General features: G+C 55.2%; 1 protein-coding gene across 1 annotated transcript; it reads right to left on the bottom strand.

Annotated features, from left to right (window-relative positions):
- Nucleotides 1-1,440: 1,440 nt before the first annotated feature.
- Nucleotides 1,441-24,415, bottom strand: BRD3 (bromodomain containing 3; the record flags this gene model as incomplete). Its single annotated transcript, XM_050761606.1, has 11 exons — nt 1,441-4,745; nt 5,725-5,853; nt 7,042-7,334; nt 11,081-11,316; nt 12,803-12,994; nt 16,270-16,398; nt 19,059-19,430; nt 21,342-21,556; nt 22,525-22,672; nt 23,273-23,410; nt 24,206-24,415. Coding segments are annotated over 11 exons (2,178 nt in total), but the record flags the coding sequence as incomplete, so codon positions are not given.
- Between the last annotated feature and the right edge of the window lie 146 nt (nt 24,416-24,561).

A 24,561-nucleotide genomic window follows, 5' to 3' on the forward strand; every position in this document is an offset into this window, starting at 1 on the left:
GGCTTGTTTGCAGCCTGCGGCTAGGAGGTTTGAAGTCAGACTTCCAGGATTGCAGAATGGAGCTGCAGAGTAAGCAAGCATGGGGCTGGAGGACCTGCCCCGCTAGCTGACACACCCACAGCAAGGCGGGCCTGCCAAGGAAGCACTACACATCCACTAGGTAGGGTTTGTCTACATCTTTTTAGTTCTTCAGTTTAAGTCCTGCCTGGGAAGAAAGCAAACTCCAGAGGCAAATCTGGAATGCCTGTGGGCCACCTTCTCACCACACCACAGACTCCCCCGAGGATGGGTTGTGGCGGGGTTGATGCCAAGCATAGGAGGCAGCGCTGACACGCAGAATGGGATCTGAGGTCATGTGCAGCACTGGGAGGATGTGTGCTCAAGGGCCAGTCTCTGCAGGGGTCAGGGCATGTGGGCCATGCACAAGCCAGCTGGCACTAAGCTGCTTAGGCTGCAGGAAGACACCATCTGCCTGGGGCGGACAAGGCCCCATGTCCATCCTCAAGGAGGCTGGTCTGGATAAGGGTCACAATCTGGCCAAGAGTGACACCGTGCCCCCTGACTCCATCTGGGGTCGAGTTGGACAGGTCCTCAGGCCTAGACGTGGGCCCAGCCAGAATCTTCTCCCCTGGAATGTCTCCTCCAGGCCTAGTTCCAGAGCTGTCATTCTTCAGTGAGCCGTGCTGCACGCCAGCCTCTGCAGTCTGGCAGTTAAACCTATGAAAATCTGCTTTTGGGATTTTATTTGCATGTCCCTTAGGACTGAGCGCATCACAGGAAGCCACTTCAGGATGGACTGAGGTGCAGAGGGAGGGGACAAGTGGCCAGGTCGACTAGAAGAGCACAGAACCTGGCCGTCTCGAAGAGGGCAGCTTGTTCCAGGGAACCAATGAACTGTCAGTAAAGGGGATCGTAGCTTCCTAGTGAGGCCAGAAATGATGCTGCCTTCATCCTGCCAGGGCACAGGACAAGGGCTACTTAATGGTTTGGTTATTATTTTTTTGGGAGATGTGGTCCAGGCTGGAGTGCAGTGATGCAATCACGGCTTTACTGCAGCCTCAAACTCCTAGCCTCAGGCCATCCTCCTGCCTCGGCCTCCCAAAGTGCTGAGATCACAGGCACGAGCCACTGCATTCTGCCTTTAAATGGTTTTGGGGGGCCCCTTTTGGATGCTTTGGGTGTTTTTGCCAAGAGTTACAGGATGTCAAGTGTGGGGAGCTCAGCACCCTCACTGTGGACCAGTGAAGGCTGTTCCAGACCAGGTGCTTCCAGACATTTCTAGGCTCCAGGAGAGAGGCTGGGAGCCCCCACACAAAGCACAGGAAAATGCAAAATAACAGTCCTTTTTTTTTTTTTTTTTTTTTTTTTTTTGCTTTTTATTATGAAAACAAAACAAATGCCCCAGGAGAAGGGTCCATGATTACCAGAAACATCAAAGAGTACTTTCTACCATTTTTATTCTGTTGTGTTGAGGCCAGCATTGCAATAAACAAGCTAAACTACTTACATTGGACTCATTTTCAGTAACTGACATTTACAGGAATATACTAGAAACGGCACTAAAAAGTTTAAGAAAAGTTACGGTAAACTTGCATGCACATCATACAGAAAAGTAACACTTTAACTATAAAAAGGAAAACCCTCCCGGAGGCCTTATGCCAGTGTTAAGAAACGGCGCTACTCTGGATGTGACCAATTCTGTATGTAGGTGTTACTCTTTCCCAAAAGACTGTCAGAGGCGTGAGTGCTGCAAAACAACAACAACAAAAACAAACACCAAAGAAAATGTGTCTTACAGTTTGTAAGCAAGATGACACCGCCCAACACAAAGAGGGGTCTGGAGTTCAGTTCACGCCCGAAGCCTGCCCCCTTGGCCTCCAGGGGTCACTCAGAGCATTCTCAAATCCAATTCCGACACACGACTTGTCACTGCTCCTCTCCCCTTGAAAAAAGCATGTTAGAAGCTGCCCTACAGGTCTCAGCAGCGGGACAATCTAATTGAATCACCGCAGCCTTCTAATACAGAAGACGTGGACGTGACTGTCACCCTCAGCCTGCCGGCGAGGGCGCTGAGGAAGTCATCAATCCTTCGAAACTCTGAAAAGAAACCAGTGTTGAAGTCTGGACAGAAAGCCTTAAAAAAGTGACAGCACCAATGCGGCTGCTCAGTGTACCCTCGGGTGGGCTGTCAGGGTCAGTGGCTTCTTTCTAGATGAAAGGAGCAGAGGCGAGCCAACGCCACCATCACAGAGAACCAGCCGAGAAGGAATGGCCCCACGACGCTCCTGCTGCGCTGCCCCACAGCCGGCTGCTCCCGACAGCTCACACAGGCGGCACGTGCCTCACTGCCCTGTGGCTGGAGGGACATTTCAGGGAGCGCCCCCCATCCCCAGGCACCCCCAGCTTAAGGTGTGCGCATCACCCAGCCCTGTGCTGGCAGCACGTTACCAACCAGCCTGCATGAAGACCTGTCCACTGTCGTGTGTGAATTCCTTAAATTCGGTTTAAATAGTCCATTAACAATCTGTTGAGAAAATACCTTTGAAAAACAAGGGTAACTTTAAAAAATGGAAACTTTCAAATCCATTTATATTTTTATTATAAACAAAACTTAATTAAAAGTTTAACAAACTGGCTGAAAACTCACCAAATGTCAGACTTACCAGCAATTTAAAAAGTAGTAACTGACCAGCATTTCCTCATCAGAGCCCCCTCTCCAGTAAGGGTGTACCTACATCTGTAAGGGCCAGTGGACTCTGAATCAATTTTATGTTGTTGTTTTTTTTAAATCACCATGTATTAGGATATTAATGATAGTCCCTCTACCATCCAGAAGTGCTGGCAGAAAGCACTGGCCACCATACAGGACAGACGACACCACGGCTCCATAGCCAGCGTCTGCCTGGAGGCTCCCCCACGCCCAGGTCCGGGAGAATGCCTGGTTTCAGTCATTTCCGGGCTAACTGTGACAACGCGTGAGCAGGGAGCACCGTGCAAGTCTCTGGGAGGGAATCCTCCTGGGGCCCAGAGACTCCTCTACCCCTGAGGAGGGCAGACAGGCTGGGGAGGGCCTGGCCAGGCCTCTGTAGGCTGGCATGGGGCAGGCATGCCCACCCACGAGCCCGGGAAGCTAACCCTGGCATTCCTGGCCGAAGCCGCCATGCTCATTGGTGGGCCAGTGTGGGGCATCCCCGCACTCAAAGGCCATATGGCAGCCTCTGGGAAAACAAAACCAAAACATAACCTTCTATTAAACTCTGTATATTATTATTTTTTACAATAGAAAGTTAAAAATCAAGACTTAGATTTACTATACATTTTTTCTCTCAGATTACAAAGTTTATATTATATAACTGGGGTTCCCTAAATCGATTTCTTTTAAAACAGTCTTAAAGAGACCAGAAGTGAATACAAAAGAACTAAACAAAATAAAAAATTAGAATGTGCTGTAGCTGAAAGCTGTCTATACCTGTAAGCCTCCAAGTTTCATACAAAAAAAAAAAAAAAAAACACAAAGAAAAAACCCAAAAAACCCAGCGAACCCAGGGGCGAGCGCGCGAACACAGATGTGGGTGAGCACCGCGCGGTGGCAGGAGTTAGCACCTGGAGACGACAGGCCGCCGCCAGACAGGACCCGGGCCCGGCACACCACTGACAAGGCCTGCATCTCTGCGATTGTGTGAATGCATTTCTTCTGCGGTTTTTTCTTATTTTTTTTTTTTTTAAAAATGACCAATGATGTTAATAAATAACTATTTATATACACAAAAGCTTGGGAAGTGGTTCCCAAGGGCGCAGCAGCAGCAGCAGCAGGGGCGGCGCTAGCCAGGCGGGGACTCACAGCGGGCTGGACTTCCGTAGAAAATTGCCGAACCTTACAAAAAAAGTCTCCTTTTTTTTTTTTTTTTTTTTTTTAAATCTTTTCTTCTTTTTTTTTTTTTAAAGTTGAGGTAAAAGCTTCAGTGTATGGAAACCTGCAGGCTGCACACACAGCCGCTCTGTTCCCTCCGAGGAGCTCCTGACATCACCACGATCGGAGAACGCACATCCCACCCGACCCCCACAAGGGCTCCACGCTCCGGGCTGGGGCTGTGACAACCCTTCGCTTAGGCCCAGCCTGGTCCCCACAAACAGGCACATCTGTCCTCAGCCCCTCCAGAAAGAGGTGGCCGCGTCAGACACGAGGGTCAGAGCTCAGGGCCCACATGACAAGGACGAACCAGCTTTCAAATACAGTACCCATGGCCGAGACATTTCCTTGGAAAAAATGCTTTCTCGAGCTGTCGACCAGGTTGGGTCTAAGCAAAGGGATTCCACCAGGTTCTTCGGTACGAATCTCACACAGTTTTCTGGGGTCATCGGGTTAGCATGTGAAGTTGTCATCTCCAAGTGACTGAATTCAGTGATGAAGAAGAGACTTTGTGCAGAGTTCACACCTTCTCATCAAGTCTAACGCACACACAAGATAGACCTCTGACCTATGAAAGCAAAAACTGGAAGATATCATAACACTGAATTAAGAAGCAGACCTGCACACCATGGAACGAAAGTAGTCTATGAACCACAGAGGGGCACGGCAGAGTCTCGGCGTGTGCGACATCCATTTGTCCTGTTCTGTCCGAAGCCAGTTCACTCTGAGTCGCTGCTGTCGGAGCTGGACCCGCTGGAGCTGCTGCTCCCAGACTCGGAGGAGCTGCTGCTGCTGAGCCTGGACGGGCCCCCTGAGGGTGCTGAGCCGGGTTTCTCTGTGGAGACATGGACAGGGAGATGCGCTCTGCACACCCGCTCCTTGACCTGCTTGGCGGCACGTCGTCCATGCCAGTGTGACACCACCACACCGCATGCCACGATCCACCCATTTCCTGGCCCAGTCGTTTGATCAGTATTTACTGAAATTAATCAGGTCAACAAGACTATCTGAATATACTTGAGACAGAAAAACTGAATACAGACTACTAACAGGAAACGATGGATGCGAGAAAGGCTGCCCATCAAAAATATCCGCCAGTCACATGGCCACCAGCAGCAACGACAGGAACACCAGCTGCTGGCGTTTCTGGAGCGCTTAGTCTGCCTGGGGCGTCCCAAGAGTGACTACAGGAGACAGACCCCTTCAGTGGGCAGGGTCATGGGCCCTGTCTCGACACTGGGCAAACCATGTCGCAAGGCCACGGCCCCCAGCTAGAACATGCTCCAGTCCAGACAGGACCATACTGTCCCCCGTATGTGTCCTGGAAGCCAGGGAAAGAGATGCGTGCTCTAACAGGGTCCAAAAACGGAGGCAAGGGCTCAAATGCTGGCTCCCCTGAACACAAGACCTGGCAATGCGCAGGGCATGGGGCTGGGCCTCCACCTCTGCTACCTCAGCCTGCTGTGAACTGCTGCCACTGCCAGGGAACAGTCAGAAAGCTCACTGCCTAGGGGCTGGGCTGCCCGGTCGAGCCCCACAAGAGCCCTCTCCTGGGGGGTCCTCTGTCTATGGTGCCCTGGAATGGGGTGTATCCACACACCCCCCACATTGCACACCTCCCTGCAGGGTTGGGGTGTGACCCCCGAGTGACAGACAAGGAAATCGCGGTTTCAGGAGCTCAAGAGCTCATCTAAGAACATGGAGCTCATCAGGTGAGCCACACTCAGAGGTGGGCCTGCTTGATGCTCAAACCCCTATTGCTGACAGCCCCCAACCCCCACCAAAGAGAGGTGGCATGGTGGCGCAGGCGGTACCTTTCCGGGCGGGTTTCTTGCTGCTGCTCAGCTGCCCGCTGACGTCCTGCAGACGCTTTTCCAGCTCCTTCTTCTTTTCCTGAGCTAGCTCCTCTTTCGACTTGGCTGCCTGTTTCTTCCCGCTTGCTGCTGTCGGGGAACAAATGGGCACTCAGACTGCAGAGGGGACCGATGGGGCAGGAGCCAGGGCTGCATCCAGGTGGCCAAGGCCCCAGCCCTGCACACTGGCATCCACACCAGCTGCCCAGCTTTCATGGGTCTGGGAGCTGACAGAGACACAGCTGTCACCAGGGCTTTAAGTGGCAGAAATGACTGGGTTGAGACAGACCCACCACCACCCGCATCTGCTGAGCCCTCAGAGTGTGCAAAGCCTGGATCCTAAGGTGACAGAGGCCATTCCTATGGTGCCAGCAGGTGCACAGGCAGAATGTGGTTTGGCCAGTGTCCCTCATGTGCAGGGCCAGAGCCTCTGATTCATGGACCTGCCTTACCAGGGCCGCTGCTCTCCACTGCCTGACACTCCTGAGTCACTCCCCCCAAGTCGACCCGGTGACCTGCTGTGGGTCAGACGCACCATGACCACACAGATATTCCAGCCAGGAAAAGGAGACTTGCTCTGAGAGCGAGCGAGGCCCATGCACACCCAAGAGGCCACATGCAAGTTCAAGTGAGCCCTGCACTCACTTGACAGCCTGTGGGGGCTGCCACAAGGGCCACCTCAGGTCTGCCCTCCCTCCTACTCTGCCAGACCTGCAGACCCCAGCAGTGATTTGTTCCTGCCACTGACTTCAGGGAAGCCTGGGCCGGTGCCCCACGGTCCGTCCTGTGAGGCCTCTGGACTTGTGACTCCAGTCAAAGACAGGGTGTCCCTGTTATAAGAGAAGCCGGTCTGTCCTGCAAGGGACCATGAGAGGTCACCTGCAGCCAAGGCCCCAAATGGAGGGAACCTCAGGAAGGCATGCAGTGAGGACCCTAACTGGGCCCTGAATGAATGGGGTTTGGGGCCGAAGTCCAGCCCCAGGGTCGCGCGTTCCCTGCACAAGGTTAAGGCCAAGGCACGCAGTGCTGCCCATGTCCCCGACAACAGGGCAAGAGGGCTCTGGCTGGGTGGGGCTCAGGCCTGGGTTCAGCCCCAAGCCCACTGGCCCTGGCTGAGCACAGATATCCTCAGGGCATCTGTGGTGGGACCAAGGAGCCAAGACAGTGTGACAGCCCTGTGCCCACGCTCGCTGCACAGGGTCTGTGAGGAGTGACAGGAGGGGCAGGCCAAGGAGGGAAGAGGAGATTCGAGCACCATGCTCCACCCAGGCAACTTACAGAACGGTTTCCTTTGCTTTTTCTGTAAACAAGACTTGACGTATCTCTCCAGTTCCCGCAAAGTGGTGGGTTTCAGAGTCTCAAAGTCAATTTCTATCTCGTCGGGGTTGGAGTCCCTGAGCGAGGGCTCCCGAGACTGGATGATGTGTACCACCCGGCCCAGCTTCTCCCCGGGCAGCCGGTTGATGTCCAGGCTAAGCTGGCGCTTTTCATCGTAGCTCATGGGCAGGCCTTCCTCCTCTTCCTCCGAGTCGTAGGAGGCAGATGCCTGCTTGCTGCCTTTCTTCAGCTGTCTGGGGCAGAAGACAGAGCAACGTGGCGTTGAGTCTCTGTCTACCTGCCCTGGGAGCCCACTGCACACACCCCTTCCTCCCAACAGCAGGCTGTTCTCTGGGACTAAGCTTTCTTCCCAAAGTGGTGCCCCAAGGCAGAAAATCCAAGGTTAGAAAAGTTGCTCCCAGCTGCCGGGTTTCCAGACCTTGGCCAGAAAACAATTACAGAGGTTAGTTCCTCTCCACACCCCATAGGCATCTCAAACTCCACAGGTCAAGAAATGATCTCTGTATTCAGGTAATCCAAAAGAAGGCAAAAAAGGGGGAACAAAGGAACAAAAAACACAGAGGAAAAAGAAAATAATAAAATGATACACCAAAATCCAAGTATATCAATAATTACGTGAAATATAAACTGTCTAAGGCCCGGTATGGTGGCTCACGCCTGTAATCCCAGTCCTTTGGGAGGCTGAGGCGGGCGGATCACGAGGTCAGTAGATTGAGACCATCTTGGCTAACAGGGTGAAACCTGGTCTCTACTAAAAATACAAAAAATTAGCCAGGAGAGGTGGCGCACGCCTGTAATCCCAGCTACATGGGAGGCTGAGGCAGGAGAATTGCTTGAACCAGGGAGGCAGAGGCTGCAGTGAGCCAAGATCTTGCCACTGCACTCTAGCCTGGGCAACAGAGCAAGACTCTGTCTCAAAAAAAAAAAGAAAAGAAAAAGAAAAAAAAGAAAGAAATATAAATGGTCTAAACACACCAACTAAAAGGAAGAGATACTCAGGTTGGATTAAAAAACGAGACCCAACTTACTAGTGTCTACACAAATGCCACTTTAAATATAATGTTCTAGGTAGGTTAAAAAGAAAAAAGTGAGGAAAAATATATACCATGCAAACATTAGTCAAAAGAAAGCTGGGGTGGCTATATTAATTTCAGACAAAGTAGACTTCAGAAAAAGGAATATTTTCAGGAAAAAAGGACAATGCAGGGACAGGCATGGTGGCTCACGCCTGTAATCCCAGCACTTTGGGAGGCCGAGGCGGGTGGATCACCTGAGGTCAGGAGTTTGAGACCAGCCTGGCCAACATGGCAAAACCCTGTCCTTACTAAGAAAGCAAAAATGAGCCAGCCATGGTGGCGGGCACCTGTAATCCCAGCTACTTGGGATGCTGAGGCAGGAGAATCACTTGAACCCGGGAGGCAGAGGTTGCATGAGCTGAGATCGTGCCACTGCACTCCAGCCTGGGCAACAGAGTGAGACCCCTTCTCAAAAAAATTTTTTAAATAAAAAATAAAAAAAAGGTTTCAAGTCAGTAATCTAATCTTCTACCTTGTAAAAAGAAGCCAAGTCTAAGCAAAAGGAAACAGTGAAGATGAGAAATAAATAAAAGTAAAAACATTTTTTTAAAAAATCAGTGAAATCTAATTATGTTTCTTTGAAAGATCAATAAAATTGGTAAGTCTCTATCCAGATTCACCAAGAAAAAAGACACAAACTACCAATATCAGGAATGAAAAAGACACACCACTACAGGTCCTACAGACAATAAAAGGATAATAGAGAAATACTAACCAATAAACTTATGTCCGTAAGTTTGACAATCTGAGCGGAATGGATTAATGCCTTCAAAGGCATAAACCTCTAAAACTCACTCAAGAAGAAACTGATAATCTAATAAGTCTATACCTATTAAAATAATTGAATTCATGATTAAAAACTTTCCCACAATCAAAACTCCAGGCTCAGATGGTTTTGCTAGTGAATCCTACCAAACATTTAAGTATTAATATCAATTCTATAAATTTACTCCAGAGAACAGAACAGGGGCAACACTTTTCAAATCTTTTTTTTTTTTTTTTTCTGAGGCCAAGTCTCACTCTGTCGCCCAGGTTAGAGTGCAGTGGCATGATCTTAGCTCACTGCAACCTCTGCCTCCTGGGTTCAAGCGATTCTCCTATCTCAGCCTCCCGAGTAGCTGGGATTACAGGGGCCCACCACTGTGCCTGGCTAATTTTTTCTATTTTTAGTAGAGACAGGGTTTTACCATGTCGGCCATGCTAGCCTCGAACTCCTGACCTCAGCTGATCCGCCTGCCTCAGCCTCCCAAATTTCTGGGATTACAGGTGTGAGCCACTGCACTCGGCCTTAAATCATTTTTTAATTGCCTCTAATCACTCAAATATTATATCCCAAGACTTTTTTTTTTTTTTTTTTAAAGAGATAAGAGTCCCACTGTGTTGCTCATGGTGGTCTCAAACTCCTGAGCTCAAGTGATCCTCCTGCCTTGGCCTCCCAAAGTGCTGGGATTACAGGTGGGAGCCACCACACCTGGCCCCAACTCATTTTTCAGGCCAGCATTATAATGATACTAAGACCAGACAAAGATAGTACAGGCTAGGTATCCCAAAACCAAAAATCCAAAATGCTCCAAAATCTGAAACTGTCTGAATCTTAACGTGACGCTCAAAGGAAATGCTCACTGGAGCATTTCAGATTTTCAGATTTGAGATGCTTCAGATTTGAGATGCTCAATGGGGAGTATAATGCAAAAATTCCACAATCTGAAAAAATCCAAAATCTGAAGCACTTTTTATTCTAGAAACACCCTTATTTTAGATAAAGGATACTCAACCTGTATAAGAAAAATGGATTTTTGCATCCCCCTCCAAAAAGGAAAGAGGGAGGGAGGGAGAAAAGAAGGGAAGGAAAGACCTACCCCGACCATTCCACTCACTGTCTCCATCAATGGCTGACCCAGCCGTCCAAGCGCAAACCCAGGACCCCCAGGCTCCTCTCCTCTCCCCTCCAAGCACCAGGACCTGGCCATGCCGCCTCCCAAATTATTCTACCTCCAGAGCCACACCAATTTATCTTGCCTGCACAACCACGATAACCTCCAAAGGGGTAGGTATCCTGTCTTCCATTCCAGATTCCCACTAAGCTCTTCTCCATAGCGGCTAGGATCCGACCATGCTGAGCTTAAATCCTAACTCCCCTTCATCTGCTTGGAAAGGAAGCGTGAACACCTCAAACGAAGCCGGCCGATCTCAGCAGCCTCAACTCACCTCTTTTCCCAACTTGTTTTTTTTCAGTGGTGCCAAATTTGCCCTCATTCCCAAAAGGAACACGTCCTGCTGCCTCTGCGGCTTTGTACCCACTGTTCCCTGTTGTTGGAACTCCCTCCCCAGCCCTCGGCTGCCAAGCTTGCTCCCACACAGCTGTTGCCTCCCGCCCCGGGAAGCCTCCCTTCTACCTGGCTGGCAGAGGAATCCTGGGCCTGAGCTCCTTCCCTACTAGCTCATATTGCTTTGTGGCTCCTGCGTGTCCCCAGCAGACACTCTTCAGGGTGGTGTCCAGCCACAGCACGGGCTCAAGGAGGCTGAATGCAGCTGTGCACGATTCCACCACCCCTGCTCCCTGCCTATGGGCAAGCCCAAAATGGGGCATTCAACTCCCCCAAGTCAAGATCCTTGGCCCAGACCAGGAAAACATCCCAAAAGCTTCAAGATGTGGAGACCAGGCCGTGGCAGCACTTCCATGCCCAGAATCCAGGCCTGCCCTGCAGACAGCTGAGCAGCACCACCTGAGCCCCCGGACTTCCTAGCATAGGTCTCATCAGGTCCTCAGTCTCCACGCCCTCATCACCCTGGTTTCCAGGTGGCCAAGGCACAAAGCCCCCAATCCCAGCACTGCTGCTACGTGAGCCCCCATAGCACACTGAGCGCCGGGCTCTTGCAGCCTGAGCAGGTCTGGAGCCCACCTGCCGGCCACGGTCGTGCTGTTGGCCTTCTTGGCAGGAGCCTTCTTCTGCTGGGCCTGCTTGGCAGGCGGAGCCACCTTGGCCTTCTTCTCTTCCTCGGCCTTCACCTTGTGCTTCTCCTTCTCCTTCTCCTTATCCTTCTTCTTCTTCTCCTTCTCCTTCTTCTCCTTCTTCTTCTTTGGTTTGTTTACGGGGGCCTGAGACAGGGCGGCCAGCTGCTCGTGCACGGCCTTCAGCTGGAAAAGAGCGGGCAGCTGAGCAGGCGTCGGGCACAGCCCACACCACTGGGGCTGCCTGGGGCCCTGGATGGGAGGGGGCTTGGGGCGATGTCGGAGTTGCCTCCGCTGGGCACGGAGGTGAACCAGGAGCACCCGGGCCCTGCTCTGCCCCTCACTCCCGTGACCCCTAGTGAGTCATGAGCCCTCTCCGCCTTGGCTTCCTCACCTGCAGTGGGGAAGAGATGCCTGGCCACAGGTTCAGCACTGCACAGGCAGCACAACAGGGCAGCTAAGGGCAGCTAACTTTTTTAAAAAAACTATTATACTTTAAGTTCTGGGATACATGTGCAGAACGTGCAGGTCTGTTACACAGGTATACACGTGTCACAGTGGTTTGCTGCAGCCATGAACCCGTCATCTACATTAGGTGGGCAGCTAACATTTTTATCACCACTGTTTAGATGAGGAAGGACTCTCTAGAAGTTTAAATGCCTGCACAAAGGAGATTTTCATCAGTAACTTCTGGGAAGCCATTTGATAACACGCAGGTCTCCGGGGTTAAAACAAACCACTGCCAGCAGCCAGCATTCATCCGGGGCCGCCCTGCAGCTGGCAGTGTGCCAAGCACCTCGCCCTCTCCACTGGAGCCACACCATGGGAGAGGAGAGGCACTGCCCAGGTGAGGACACAGCCTGTCCCTGCCTTTGGGTGGTCTGTGCAAGGAAGACAGTGGGTGGGTGGAGGAGCTGCCACCTCACAGACGTCTGCCCCGCTGTGTGTCCTTGCCACTTCAAAATCAAATGTCCTACCCAACTCTGGGGTCTGCAGGGCCATCGCTGTCCTTGCAGCCCTGATTCATGCTGTTCCCCTCCTGACTCGACAGCCCTGCTCTATTTTCTCTCAATCTGGGGCCCCAGAAATCATGCACCTGGCTGGCTGCCGGAGGTTTGGGGAAACAATTCACATCTTTCTCAATTCGACCTCGAGACAGCTCAGAGGGGGCGACATCTGTCCCATACTGCAAACGAGGAAAGCGAGGCAGAGAAGGGGGAGGAAGCACAGCCTGGCAGCTGGGCTGGGGCTGGGCAGCTGCACGGCAGGGCCCTCAGGACCCTGGAGCCCGCACCCCACCCCACTGCAAGTGACTGCTTGGAGCCCAGGCACTACTGCGGCCTCTGCAAGTGCCTCACAGGCCTTTCTCAAGCAGAGCAAGGCACACATAACCACACATGACCACTGAGCTCCCACCTGAGGCCCGCCAGGTCTCCAGAAACATCCCAGCCAGGAGTCAGCGCAGCCACCCATGTGTGCTGTGGGTTAGGCTCGCGCCACGCCAGAACAGACCCGGGGAGGGCACTCTGAGTACCTTTACGAGGAAGCACTGCGGCGGCTGCTGTGGGACACAGGGCAGAGGAGGGAACCATGCAAAGGGACAGAACTTGGGTTGCCGTGCCAGCAATCCCGCCTCAGCCCCTGAACCCTACCCAGGTATGCCAGTGCCCACCTGCTCCTGCAGCTCTGCCAGCCTGGTGGCCCGCTCCTCCTCTGAGTCCGAGCTGCCTGAATCCGAAGAGCTCTCCTCGCTGCTACGGCTGCTCTCAGCACCCTTGCTCACCACGGGGGCTGCGGGGGCAGGCAGTGCCGGCGCCTCCACGGGCTCATCCGGCATCTTGGCAAACCTCATCTCAAACACATCCTGTGGGAGAACAGAGGTTGCCCTGAAGACATGGACCCCCATGGGGCTGCCCCTTGGTGTGGGCCCTCAGGGTTCCTGAAGTGCCCCTGGGGCAGCACACACAGCTGTTACAAAGGTCGGGGCAGGAGGAGACAGGGTCCCGCCTGCCTGGGGGCTGTGATCGCTTCCAACTCGCCCTCCCTCCCTCCCCAGGCAATTCCTGGGGACAGGCCTGGGAGCAGGGGACACAGGAGCTGGCCCACAGCTCCCTTCACCAACTCCATGAGCCCTCTCTAGAAGATGCACGCATCCTTCTAGCCTGCTGGCCCGAAGCTCTCCGGGCTGCCCCTGCTGTGAAATGGGAGTGTCTTCCTTTGAGCTTGGACAGGGTCCTCCACAGCCACAGGAGTCCGAGTGTTGACCCCTTCCCATCTCTTCACCCCGGAACTGACTGGAGCATCACATCTCATGAAGGGTTAACTCCAAAAGTTGGTCCAAAAGGCCAAAGTCTAGTCCTATCAATATTTTATTTACAAAAAAATATAAAAATTAGCCACTCATGGCAGCACACGCCTGTGATCCTAGCTGCTCGGAAGGCTGTGATGGGTGGATTGCTTGAACCCAGGAGGTCGAGGCTGTAGCAAGCTGAAATCATGCCATTGCACTCCAGCCTGGGTGACAGAGTGAGACCTGTCTCAAATATAAATATATATATAAATATTTCATTTTATATACATATATATTTTACTATTTTTTTTTCTCTCGAGACAGAGTCTTGCTCTTTTGCCTAGGCTGGAGTGCAATGGCATGATCTCAGCTCACTGCATCTTCCACACCCTGGTTTCCAGTGATTCTCCTGCCTCAGCTTCCCAAGTAGCTGGGATCACAGGTGTGTGCCACCACTCCCAGCTAATTTTTTGTATTTTTAGTAGAGCCGGAGTTTCATCATGTTGGCCAGGCTATTCTCGAACTCCTGACCTTGTGATCTGTCTGGGCCTCCTAAAGTGCTGGGATTACAGGTGTGAGCCACCACGCCCAGCCTACTTTATTTTCTGTAAGGACAGGGTCCTGCTCTGTTCCCCAGGCTGGTCTTGAACCCCTGAGCTCAAGTGATCCTCCCACCCTGGCCTCCCAAGGTGCTGAGATTACAGGTGTGAGCCATCACACCCGAACTTCCTATCAAAATTGACTTTGGAAAGCCTTTGGACCAGGACCTAGGCCCTCAGTAGCCCCTCTCAGCAAACGCCCCCCTCCCTGGGGCAGCCCGGGCTCAGTGAAGACAGGGATGCACAGTGACGCGGAAATGAGAGCTTTCTTTGCCCAGCCCAGAAACCTGAATCCACACCATCTGCACACATGATGTGCCTCCACTGTTCAGGCTGGACCCAGCTCTGCAAAAGCCCACCCCAGGCTCTCATATCCCGGGCTCTCCTCTCAGATGTCCCCAGAGGCAACCCAACCCACAGCGCAGCGATCCAGGCCCCCATTCGGTTGACAATCTTGAAGGTCATTCAGGTCAGGTCATTTTGCTGTTGGGCTCTAACCCCACAGCTCAATTGATAAAATGGTACAATTGCTAAATAGTATTCAGTCATGGAAATCCATCAGCCTCAGGGTCTCACTCTGTTGCCCAGGCTGGAGTGCAGTGCAATCACAGCTCGCTGCAGTCTTAAATGCCTGGGCTCAGGTGATCCACCCATCTCACTCTCCTGAGTAGCTGGTACTAGGGACACACCACCACACGTGGCTCGTTTTGAAAATCTGTTTTAGAGACAGCTCATCTCAAACTCCTGGCCTCAAGTGATCCTCCCACCTCCGCCTCCCAAAGTGCTGGGATTACAGGCGTGAGCACCATGTCTATCCAACAGCACCTGTTGCAGGAGTAGGGGGGGCAGAGCTGCCGGCGTCCCTGCTTGGTCTGCAAGCCTGGGTTTCCATCCTCTACGCTCAGCTCCCTCGTTAAACTCAACCCAGCATTTACCAGGCTCCAGAAGACTGGGCTTTGCGAGGTCTTTTGGGTTCAAGACACAGTGAGCAAGGTCTCGGTATAAAACCGGGGTTCTGATGGCTTCCTCTGGATGTAATGGGACCTCCAGGACCACTCTGCCATCATCCCCCGCAGGACCCAGTGCAGAGAGAGGGTGGCAATGGCAGCAGTGCCTGGGAGAGGACCTTGGGCAGGCCCTGTGCACGGGAGGGTGGGAAAGGCAGCAGGACCCGCAGGGCGGGAACGAGTTTCTCTCTCTGCCCCTTTTATGGGTCCTGTGTCATCCGCAATAATACCACGGGCTGCTCGGGGATTTCAAAACAGTCTGTGCAAGGACTGTGAACATCTTACACAACATTCTGGGTCCCGTGAAAAGGAAAAGCACGCTGGAAGAGAACACGTACCCATAATTCTCCCCTTTCCTCCCAAAATCAAGTCCTTTGATTAAATAACATTTATGATAGGGGTGCTGTTATTGATAAAAGCAAACCACCTGCGATCACAATTAGAAAAGGTAAGAATAGATTCTGGCGCATCCACCCACACCAAAATATGTGTGCGGGACCTGGACTTTGGCAGAAAAATGTACATGCAGGCAGGAGCACGCACACAGGTCCACACACGCACACACATGCACGCACACAGGTCCACACACGCACACACGTGCACGCACACAGGTCCACACACGCACACACGTGCACGCACACAGGTCCACACACGCACAGATGTCCACACACAAACACAAATATCTCTGTGAGGTCTGTGCATGTTCACAAAGTCCCTGTGCTGAGAGCCAGACCAAGACACTCCTGTTTTCCCTTAAGACATCCCACTGCTTCCTGCATCTTCTCCAATCCGCCTTTTACTTCTGTTGTCAGAAAAGCAAAATGCTACACAAGCCACTGTCATCTAATTCATCCACCGGCTGCACTGTCAGGCTAGTGTCCAAGCCTCTCCTTGCCACAGAGACTTGCTGGAAACTACAGTCGGTGAAGCCACAGGAGAAAGGGCATCTGCCCTCCCACCTGGTACGTGCGCCAGCCCCCGGTGGGAAAGGCTCACTGCTGCGACACCCCCACGGAGTCCCAGCGGTCCCGCCTGCTCACCGGCTGCCCTGCCCCAGCGGCAGCTCCTGGAACCCAGCTCAGAGCCTGGCAGGACCTGGTTGGCACTCGGGAAAAATGTGTTGAGGGAATGAGGCTGAGGCCTTCCTCAGCTGGACAATTACCTGGGCACCCACCCCACACCGAGGCCAGGATGCCCACAGCGCCGAGCTGAGCCGCCCCACCTGTGCCCAACCTCGGGTTACCTGGAGCTTCCGGGCCATGGCCACCACCTCGTGGTCTGGGGGATTGTATTTGTAGCAATTCGAGAACATCAGCCGGACATCAGCAGCAAAGCCCTGTGCGTCTGGGTACTCTCGGCCATCCATCTTCCTCTGCAACACACAGCGACAGGGGTCAGTGAGCGTGGCCTGTGGCCTCAGGACTCTCTGCCACACCCCACGAGATGAACACCGGAGCAGCAGCCACTGCCAGCTCCAGGACAGTGCCTACCGGCCTGGCCAGCAGGACACCCCAGCTCTCCGGCACCTCATACAAGGAAGCTCTAAGTGAGGACATGAGAGGGTGACTCGATGGCTTGGCAGGGAGGGTCTGGGACTCCAGAGACAGATCTCCCGGTTGGAAGAAAAAGGCGCTCAACGAGAAATCCCGGGTTCCCGCGGGTGTCCCTTAGCCCCTTCCTTGTCCAGAGCGTCCCTTCACACAAAGTGGGTAAATCTTCACACGCCGACATGCCATCGGCAGCCCCAGGGCGGCGTGAGGCTGCGGCAAAGTCAGATTCCACCAACGACAGGGGCCTGCTCAGTCTACACAAGGAAATGTTATTTCTCCCTTGAGGAAGCCAGTAGCTGTTAGCCAGCTTGCGTCTTACAGAAGCACCCCGGTATCCCAGGGGCCTAGCTGGACCTAAGGGACTCCATGTTGTGTCCAGCGGCAGTTACTGAACCCCACAGCAGTGGAGGCAATGGGGGCGTGTGGGCCGACACCCACCCACGTCTACTCGGCCACACAGAGACCCTAGAGCAAAACCCACCGCGGGTCCCACCTGGCTTTGGCAAGCGGAGAACTGAGGCCAAGGCCTGGGCAGACAGTCCCAGGTGGCAGGGGTGAGGAGGGGCACACAGTCAGTCCCCAGAGCTGGGAGGTGCAGGTGGCTTGGCCAGGGAGCGGCCAGAGGCAGGACCGTCGACGGATGTTTCCAAGGTGGCCACTAGGAACACACCAGTTGGGGCAAAAAGAGGTCACACTGTGCCGGAGGGAGTGGGTTTCCCATCCCGGGACAGCTTCAAGGAGAGGGACCTTGTCGGGGACCTCGAGGGAGGACACACGCAAGGGCAGGGCGAATCTACCCCGACCGCTCCATGGGGTCCAGGCTGCATTCACCCAGGTGCCAGTGAGATGGAGGGGCTGGGTCCTAACCCGCAGAGGGCGCCCGCCAATTCACGGCCTGTACCCTGTGCACTCGGACATGAGACCCATCCAGAAAGAAGGGCTGGCAGAAAGAACCCGGGAGCACAGAGGGACCTGAAAGCCTCTGATGTTGGGAGAAAAGCTTGTTTTTCTGTTTTAGCATGTGCCGGGGCAAACCATCCCCAAAAGCTCCATCGGTAAAATCTACAGGTCCTGAGGCCTCTCTTGCTGATTCATGCCCCTTCCCCGCGGCGTCTGGGCCACACTCGCAGGCAGCAGGTGCTGCCACGGCACCTGGCTTCTCCTCACGCCAGGACAGACAGAGGTGGGAAGCTCCGAACAAAGCAGATCACAACTTTAAAGTGAACTGGTTTTCTAGAGCTTCTTTATTATGGTTTCAAGGGCAAATCAGACCCTTCGACCAAAACGGAATTAAGCTGAGCTTCGGTCTGGCACAAACGCTGGAACCCCCAATGATGTTCCAGAAATTCCTGTTACTGTGCTGTGGTATAGGCACACAAACCCTGGCCCTGGAGGCTGGAGCCGACGCTCCTGGCAGCTTCTGAGCCACGTGGCTCCGGCCCTCAGCTTCCCCACCCACGGCAGTGAAGCCAGGCAGCCGCGCTCATCGCTTTCGCCTGACTGTGCACCCGGCACTGGGGCCTGAGCCAGCCAGGTCTGTCCCGGCCGAGATCCAGTCAACCAGGGAAGAAAAGGCTTTCATCAGGGGATCCTGGTTCAGGGGGTGGAGAATAACTGCAACTGGCTTTCCAGGATGAAAACAAAAAACTGCCCAACAGGGCTCCCAACAGCTCTTCCCAGGGCCACCAGCAGTTGGCGGAGGAGGCTGCCCACACCTCCACCGCCTGCATGTCCCTGGGAGCTGGCTCAGAGCTCTCCCAGAGGGAGACCAGGTGCCAGCCAGAAGTTTGGAAAGGCGCTCAGGGAAGACCTGGTGGAGCTCACCCTGCCTTGGGGCGGCGTAGCTCAAATGCCACTCCCCACCCGCCCCGCCACCCCCCACCGGGACAGACTCACTCTGACCTGCTGCGAGGCACACAAGAGCCCAGGCAGAGGCTGCCGCCTCGAGAAGACGGGCATGGGGGAGGTCAGGCTCTCAGTCTCAGCTCTGCCACCCGCCCAGGGCCCGCTTCCGTCTGGTGAGGGGGTGGGGCTTGGAGGCACTTAAGGGACAGAAGCCAGGCCATCCCCACCGGCCACCTCACTCCGGTCTGCTGTGAGGCGCCTGTATCCAGGGCTTGAGGGAGGCAAAGTATAGCTTTAAAACTTGAGCCAACTGTGAGAGTGGCCCAGATCTAGGAGCCCCCTGACCTGATGATACAGAATGGGAGTTGGGAAGGAAATCAATTAAATCACCAAATGGGGTTGATGGGAATAAACAACAACAGAGCCACAGACTCCGGGACCCACGGGCAGGGCACACCTTTCTCGCTGGGCCCTGCCAGCCACAGCCAGGGCCGCAGGGGCCAGCCCGGAGGGTGCACTTCTCCAGCAGGCGAGACCCTGCTCCCCGAGAGCCCCCACTCAGCCGGCACAAGACATTAGCACCCACGGCAGATCCGCAGGACGTGGGCAGAGCAGGGCCTGCCGCACAGCCACGTACTTTCACAGTGCTGAGGTCCATCGGGTGCTTGATGATGTCGTGGTAGTCGTGCAGCTCCAGGGCCTCGGCGTCCACCGGCTTGTAGAAGGGCCAGGCGTAGGCCGCGTGCTTCTTGGACAGCATCTCCCTGAGGATGCTGTCGCAGTAGCGCAGGTGCTCTGACAGCTTGCCCTTCTTGCCTGCGTGCTGGGGCACCTCGCCGTCCTCCAGGTCCTTCTTGGGAGGCTTGATGGGGCGGCCACCACTCTCCCGCCGGGCCACCACTTTGGCCTGCTTGGGGTCTGACAACGGCGGGGGTGACTCACTCCGGCTGGCAGTGATGGCCGACGTCGTGGGAGTGGTTGTGTCTGCTTTCCGCTTCACGCCCTTTTTCTGCGACAGTGAAATAACCAGTGAGCCCCGGAAACCAGGCCGCCGCCCCGAAGATGCATGTCGCTGCAACCGCGTTTCTGGGGCACTGTCTGTCTGCCTGCCTGGCGCCGGGCTAAGCGGCCACATGCACGGCCCCACAGGAGAGGACACCAAGGCTCAGGGGCCATGTCACTGGCCCAAGGTCACACAGCTGGCAGTGGTAAGGCTGGGACTCTCCCTCAGGCTCAACTCTGAAACCCGCCCTCACCTGGGCATGGGGAGACCCCTCTCTCCCTTAGCCCCGAGGGCTCAGGGGTCCCGGGTGGGCTCGCCCCTCACACCCCAAGCCGTGTGAGGTGCTGCATGCAATTCACCAGACACCTAACAAGCACCCAGGCCAGGACCCGGGGACCTCGGCGTTGCAGAGACCTGGGAACTCCCTGCTTTTAGAGACCAGCAGGAAAGTTCCAGACAAGGGCCTGACAGCGGGGGCTCCGCAGACAAACACAAGTTTTGCGGGACAAGGAGGAGGCAGGAGAGCATTCCGGACACAGGGCAGGGGCAGCCCAACCAGGAGGCATGAAGCAGCCACAGCAGCTCTGGGAACAAGGGACTTCAGGGGGTGAGTGGGCGAGTCTGGACTCCATCCCGGCGGCAATGGGAGCCACTGAAGGCTATTTCAAGCAAGGAGAGGAGGGAGACGACCCACAGAGCCTTCCACGGGTGTGTCCTGGGGGCGGAGCCAGGCACCAGGCAGACACTCATGTTTAATGTCCAGGCCCCCTGGGGGTGTGCAGGTCTCTCTGGGCAGCCTGCAAGGGCCTCAGCACCCAGCACCCATGGGCATCACCTCAGCGTTCCGGGGCCAGGGCTCAGTGTGCACCCTGAGACCAGCTCAGCCGGCTTCTAATCTTAGCCCAGCGGGAGAGGAGCCAGCCCACGGCACCTGCCGTCTAGAGAGCCACCCACAGTCACTGCCCAGCCAAGCCGCCACCCTCGGACTGGCAGGGGCCGGAGCCGGCTATCCACAACACTTGACAGGCGCCCACGGGCTGCCAAGCGCCAGGCGCGTGCCGCAGAGGGCGGGTGGGAGCAGGGATGGACTCATCTGGCCGTGGCAAATGGGACATGCTCCAGAAACAGCCCCCGCTGGCGGAGGCGGCTGGGCCGGGGGCCACCCATAAGTGCAGGCAGTGAAGGCCACGGGGAGGGGAAGCAACGGAGGTGGCGTTTTACCTTGGGCGAGCCATTTAACCCCTTTGAGCGCCCGCTTCCTCATCTGTAAGATGGGGGAAATACTGTCTGCCCAGAGGGTTGCTGTGAGGATCAAATCGAAGAAGATAATACACATAAGTGCCTGGCACGGGCCCTGCCCAAAGCAGGAGACTCACCAGGCCTCGCTAGCCCCAAATCTTGCAGGGAGCACCCACTCCCTGCCGAGACCAACACGGCCCACTGTGAAAAGCTCCCAGCCAAGTGGGGCGCAGGATAGGCGGGTCCCCATGCTCCCATGTGGAGCCCACAGGCGGGGCCGGCTTGGGTGCCGGCACCTCACAATGCACCCAGGTGGGTACAGCTGGCACCACACTCCTGGCTGTGAGCAGGGGAGGACTGGGACCCCCCGACCTTTGCTTCTCTCCCACACCTTCCCCACCTTGACCGAGCCCTTGGCTAGGGCTTCTGGCCAGAGAAGCTGGGGTTCAAGTTCAGCCAGGCCCTCCCTTACCAGCTGTGTGACCTTCAGCTCCCCAGGCCTAGGTCTCCTCATCTGCGTCAGGAACAACGGCCTGACCTCCCAGGGCGCGGAGAGAGCCACTCCCAGGAGCCGGCACTCAGGGAAAGACGGGAGCCCCCCGCCCGCCGCTCCTGCCCTGACCTCAGGAACCCTGGCTGGGCTCGGACGCCCCAGCCGTCCGGACTCAGGGTGCTCACCTTGACGACAGGCGGCGTAGGAGGGACCACAGGGACGATGGGTGTGGCAGGAGGAGGTGGGGCGGCAGCTGGGGGGACTGGGACCGACGTGACGTTTGCAGTGATGGTTGGTACAGGGGTGGCAGCGATGACAGGCGTCTGGGAGACAGTGGGGGGCACGCTCTGAAAGGGGGTCGCTGGGGAGACAGAGGACACGGCCGCCACTTGCTGCGTACCTTCAAGACAAGGAAGCGACATTTGGCATGCCGGGCTCTACTAGTATTTCCAGAAGCTTCCAGTGCCACCCCTCCAGCCAGAACATGGGGGCCAGCTCTGTGCTGCCAAAACCCCCAGCCAGAAGAGCCCTCCATGCTGAGATGCCCCCGACCCTGCATCTTGGGGGCAGGACTGCTCTGGCTCATCTTGGCTGAGGGCTCCCCGCATGAAGGGGAGACCCCCGCCACAGACCATAGGAGGCAGAACAAGGAAGCCAGGGCAGTCCCATGGCCTGGCAGTCAAGGGCCACCCTGGAGTCACAGAAAGCTGGTACCGAACTCGGTTCCCTCAGTAACTAGCTGAGTGACCAAGGCTGTGGCCGTACTTAAGCCCCCAGCTTCTCCCATCTGCAACACGGGACAGCACACGGCACTGACCATCCCGCTCGGTCAGCCTTTCCATCTGGACACGCCTGCGGGCCGGGTTTCCAGGCCAGGTGGGATCCCAGGGCTCACAGCACTAATCACCACCGTGCTCCCCAACAAGGAGAGGCGGTCTTACTTGACCAGGGAGCCAGGCAGGTGACAGTGACTCTCAGGTCACAGAGAATAAAATGAGTGCTGAAGAGACAAAGTCCTAGGAGGGGCACAGGCCCCAGGCGTCATGGAAGAAGTGACTTCAGGGCTGGAGCTGGAAGGGGGAGCAGGATTTGGAAGGTGAAGAGCAGGGACAGGCGATCCTCCCAGACCATGAGCTCCTCCCCAGAGTGGGCTCAAAAGCAGCTCCAGCATTAATATCTTCTGTATCCCTGGGCTAGCTGCCCCTCCAACATCACCCACAGGCCACACTCAGCCAAGACCCAGCACCCATGAGCTCTTCACGACAGACGGGAAACAGCTCAGATGGCTAAGGGACTCGCGTCCCAGTCCATCCATCGGTGGGCCGCTGCACAGAGGCCCCGCCCCTTGCCCACCCTGGCTCCCTGTACCTGCGCTCTGGACTCCCGCAGACGGCTTCCGGCCTTTGCCCTTTGGAGCAGGGGGTAATAATTCAACTTCCTCTTGGGGCATCTGGGCCACTTTTTGTAGAAAAATTTTCTCTAAGGCTTGGGCCATTAGCACAATGTCATCTGTGGGCTGAAGACACAGAGAGTCCAGATCAGGAAAGGAGCTGTGTGCTTGCAAAGGACATTATTAGTTGTAGCTAAAAAAAATACTTAAAATTTAACATTTGGCAGCACAGGAGAGAACTAAATGAATATATATAACATATACACACATACGTATACATATATACATATACATTTTTTTTTTTTTCCAGACGAAATCTTGCTCTGTCACCCAGGCTGGAGTGTAGTGGCACGATTTCGGCTCACTGCAACCTCCACCTCCCAGGTTTAACTGATTCTCCTGCCTTAGCCTTCCAAGTAGCTGGGATTACAGGTGCCACCACACCCGGCTAATTTTTTTGTATTTTTAGTAGAGATGGGGTTTCATCATGTTGCACAGGTTGATCTCAAACTCCTGAGCTCAAGAGATCCGCCCACCTCGGCCTCCCAAAGTGCTGGGATTACAGGTGTGAGCCATGGCACCCGGCCAGGTGATGTGCTTTGAACCTGCCCAAGAGCTGCTGCAAAGCGCCCAGGTCCACCTGGCACTGGCAAGAATGGCCAGGGGATCCGCGCCACACAGCACCCGAATCCTGACTGCAAGCGGCATTCTGGGCCGGCGTCTTACCTTGTTATAAATGTAACAATTTGTAAACATGGTGTTGAAGTCCTGCATACACTCGCTTGCACTCCAATAATAATTATTTTCTAGTCTCTTCTTAATAGTCCCCATATCCATTGGGTTTTTTATTATTTTATGATAATCCTAGGAAAGAGATTTTCAGAGGCATTACCGAAAGATTCTACATAATTATTTTCGCAATTCCCAAGAGGATACAGCCTGGCCTTCCCAAGTGGACTGAGGACTGGGGCTGGCCCAGAGGCACTTTCTGAGGTGGGCACTTGGCCAGCTCCAAACTCCTGCCTAACCTCTCTCCGGACCCCAAGCATGTGCAGAGGGGAGCCCACAGGGCTAGGGCAGACCCCAGGACAGGTCTACATACTGGAGATGGGGCCAAACCTTCCGGGGTCTAAACCTGCAGGTGACCAGGGCCTCGCAGAGCCTAGAGCCCAGGCCACCAAGCACCAGCCCAGGGCTTCCTCTGCAATGCTCAGGGTTTGTCTATTTGGGCCCAGGTCAAAAACGAGCATGCAGCTGAGGGCACCATCATCCGGAAGGCAGGCCTCAACATCTCTGCCTCTAACTCCAAGTGGGCTCGCCAAGCTGGCAGATGGGCCATCCTGCAGGAGCCAGTGAGGCAGAAGAAGGCCCCAGTGAACCTCGACTCCTAAGCCCCATCACCGTCCACCTGCTTTCCTCCCAGACGCGCGTGGCTTCTCCCTATTTCCTGCACCCGGGGCAGCCGCCCTCGACTCTCCCACGCCCACGTGACCGCTGTGTGCCTTCGTGCTGTGGGCTTCCTGAGGCACAGGCTGTCCCCAGCTTAGCAGCACCTTCCTAAGGCCAGAATGGCAGTCTTTCCAGGAGTGGGGGCAGCACGAGGGGGACAGAGGACAGCAGCAGCAGAACGTGGCTCTTGGGGAGGCAGCAGCTACGCACCGGCAGGTTCAGTTTGATTGCGTCCACGGGCTGGTAGAAGGGCCAGGCGAACTGGTGTTTCCAGAGCGTCTTCACCACCACATTCTGCATGTACTGCAGCTGGTTGGTCTTGCGGCCGGGCTTGCTGGGGTTGGAGACCTCCGGGGGCGGTGGGTTCACAGGCCCCGGGGCTGCCGGGATCCCCGCGGGGGCAACGGTCGTGGTGGTGGTTCACAGGCCCCGGGGCTGCCGGGATCCCCGCGGGGGCAACGGTCGTGGTGGTGGACATCCTCTGGCAGCTCGCTCACTTTCTGTCACAGCAGCGGCTTGGAGAGGCCCTGGCTGCTTCTACACTCCCCGAGGAGGCGCGACGTCCC

The sequence above is a fragment of the Macaca thibetana genome, chromosome 15, assembly GCF_024542745.1.
Source record: "Macaca thibetana thibetana isolate TM-01 chromosome 15, ASM2454274v1, whole genome shotgun sequence".
Lineage (NCBI taxonomy): Eukaryota > Metazoa > Chordata > Mammalia > Primates > Cercopithecidae > Macaca > Macaca thibetana.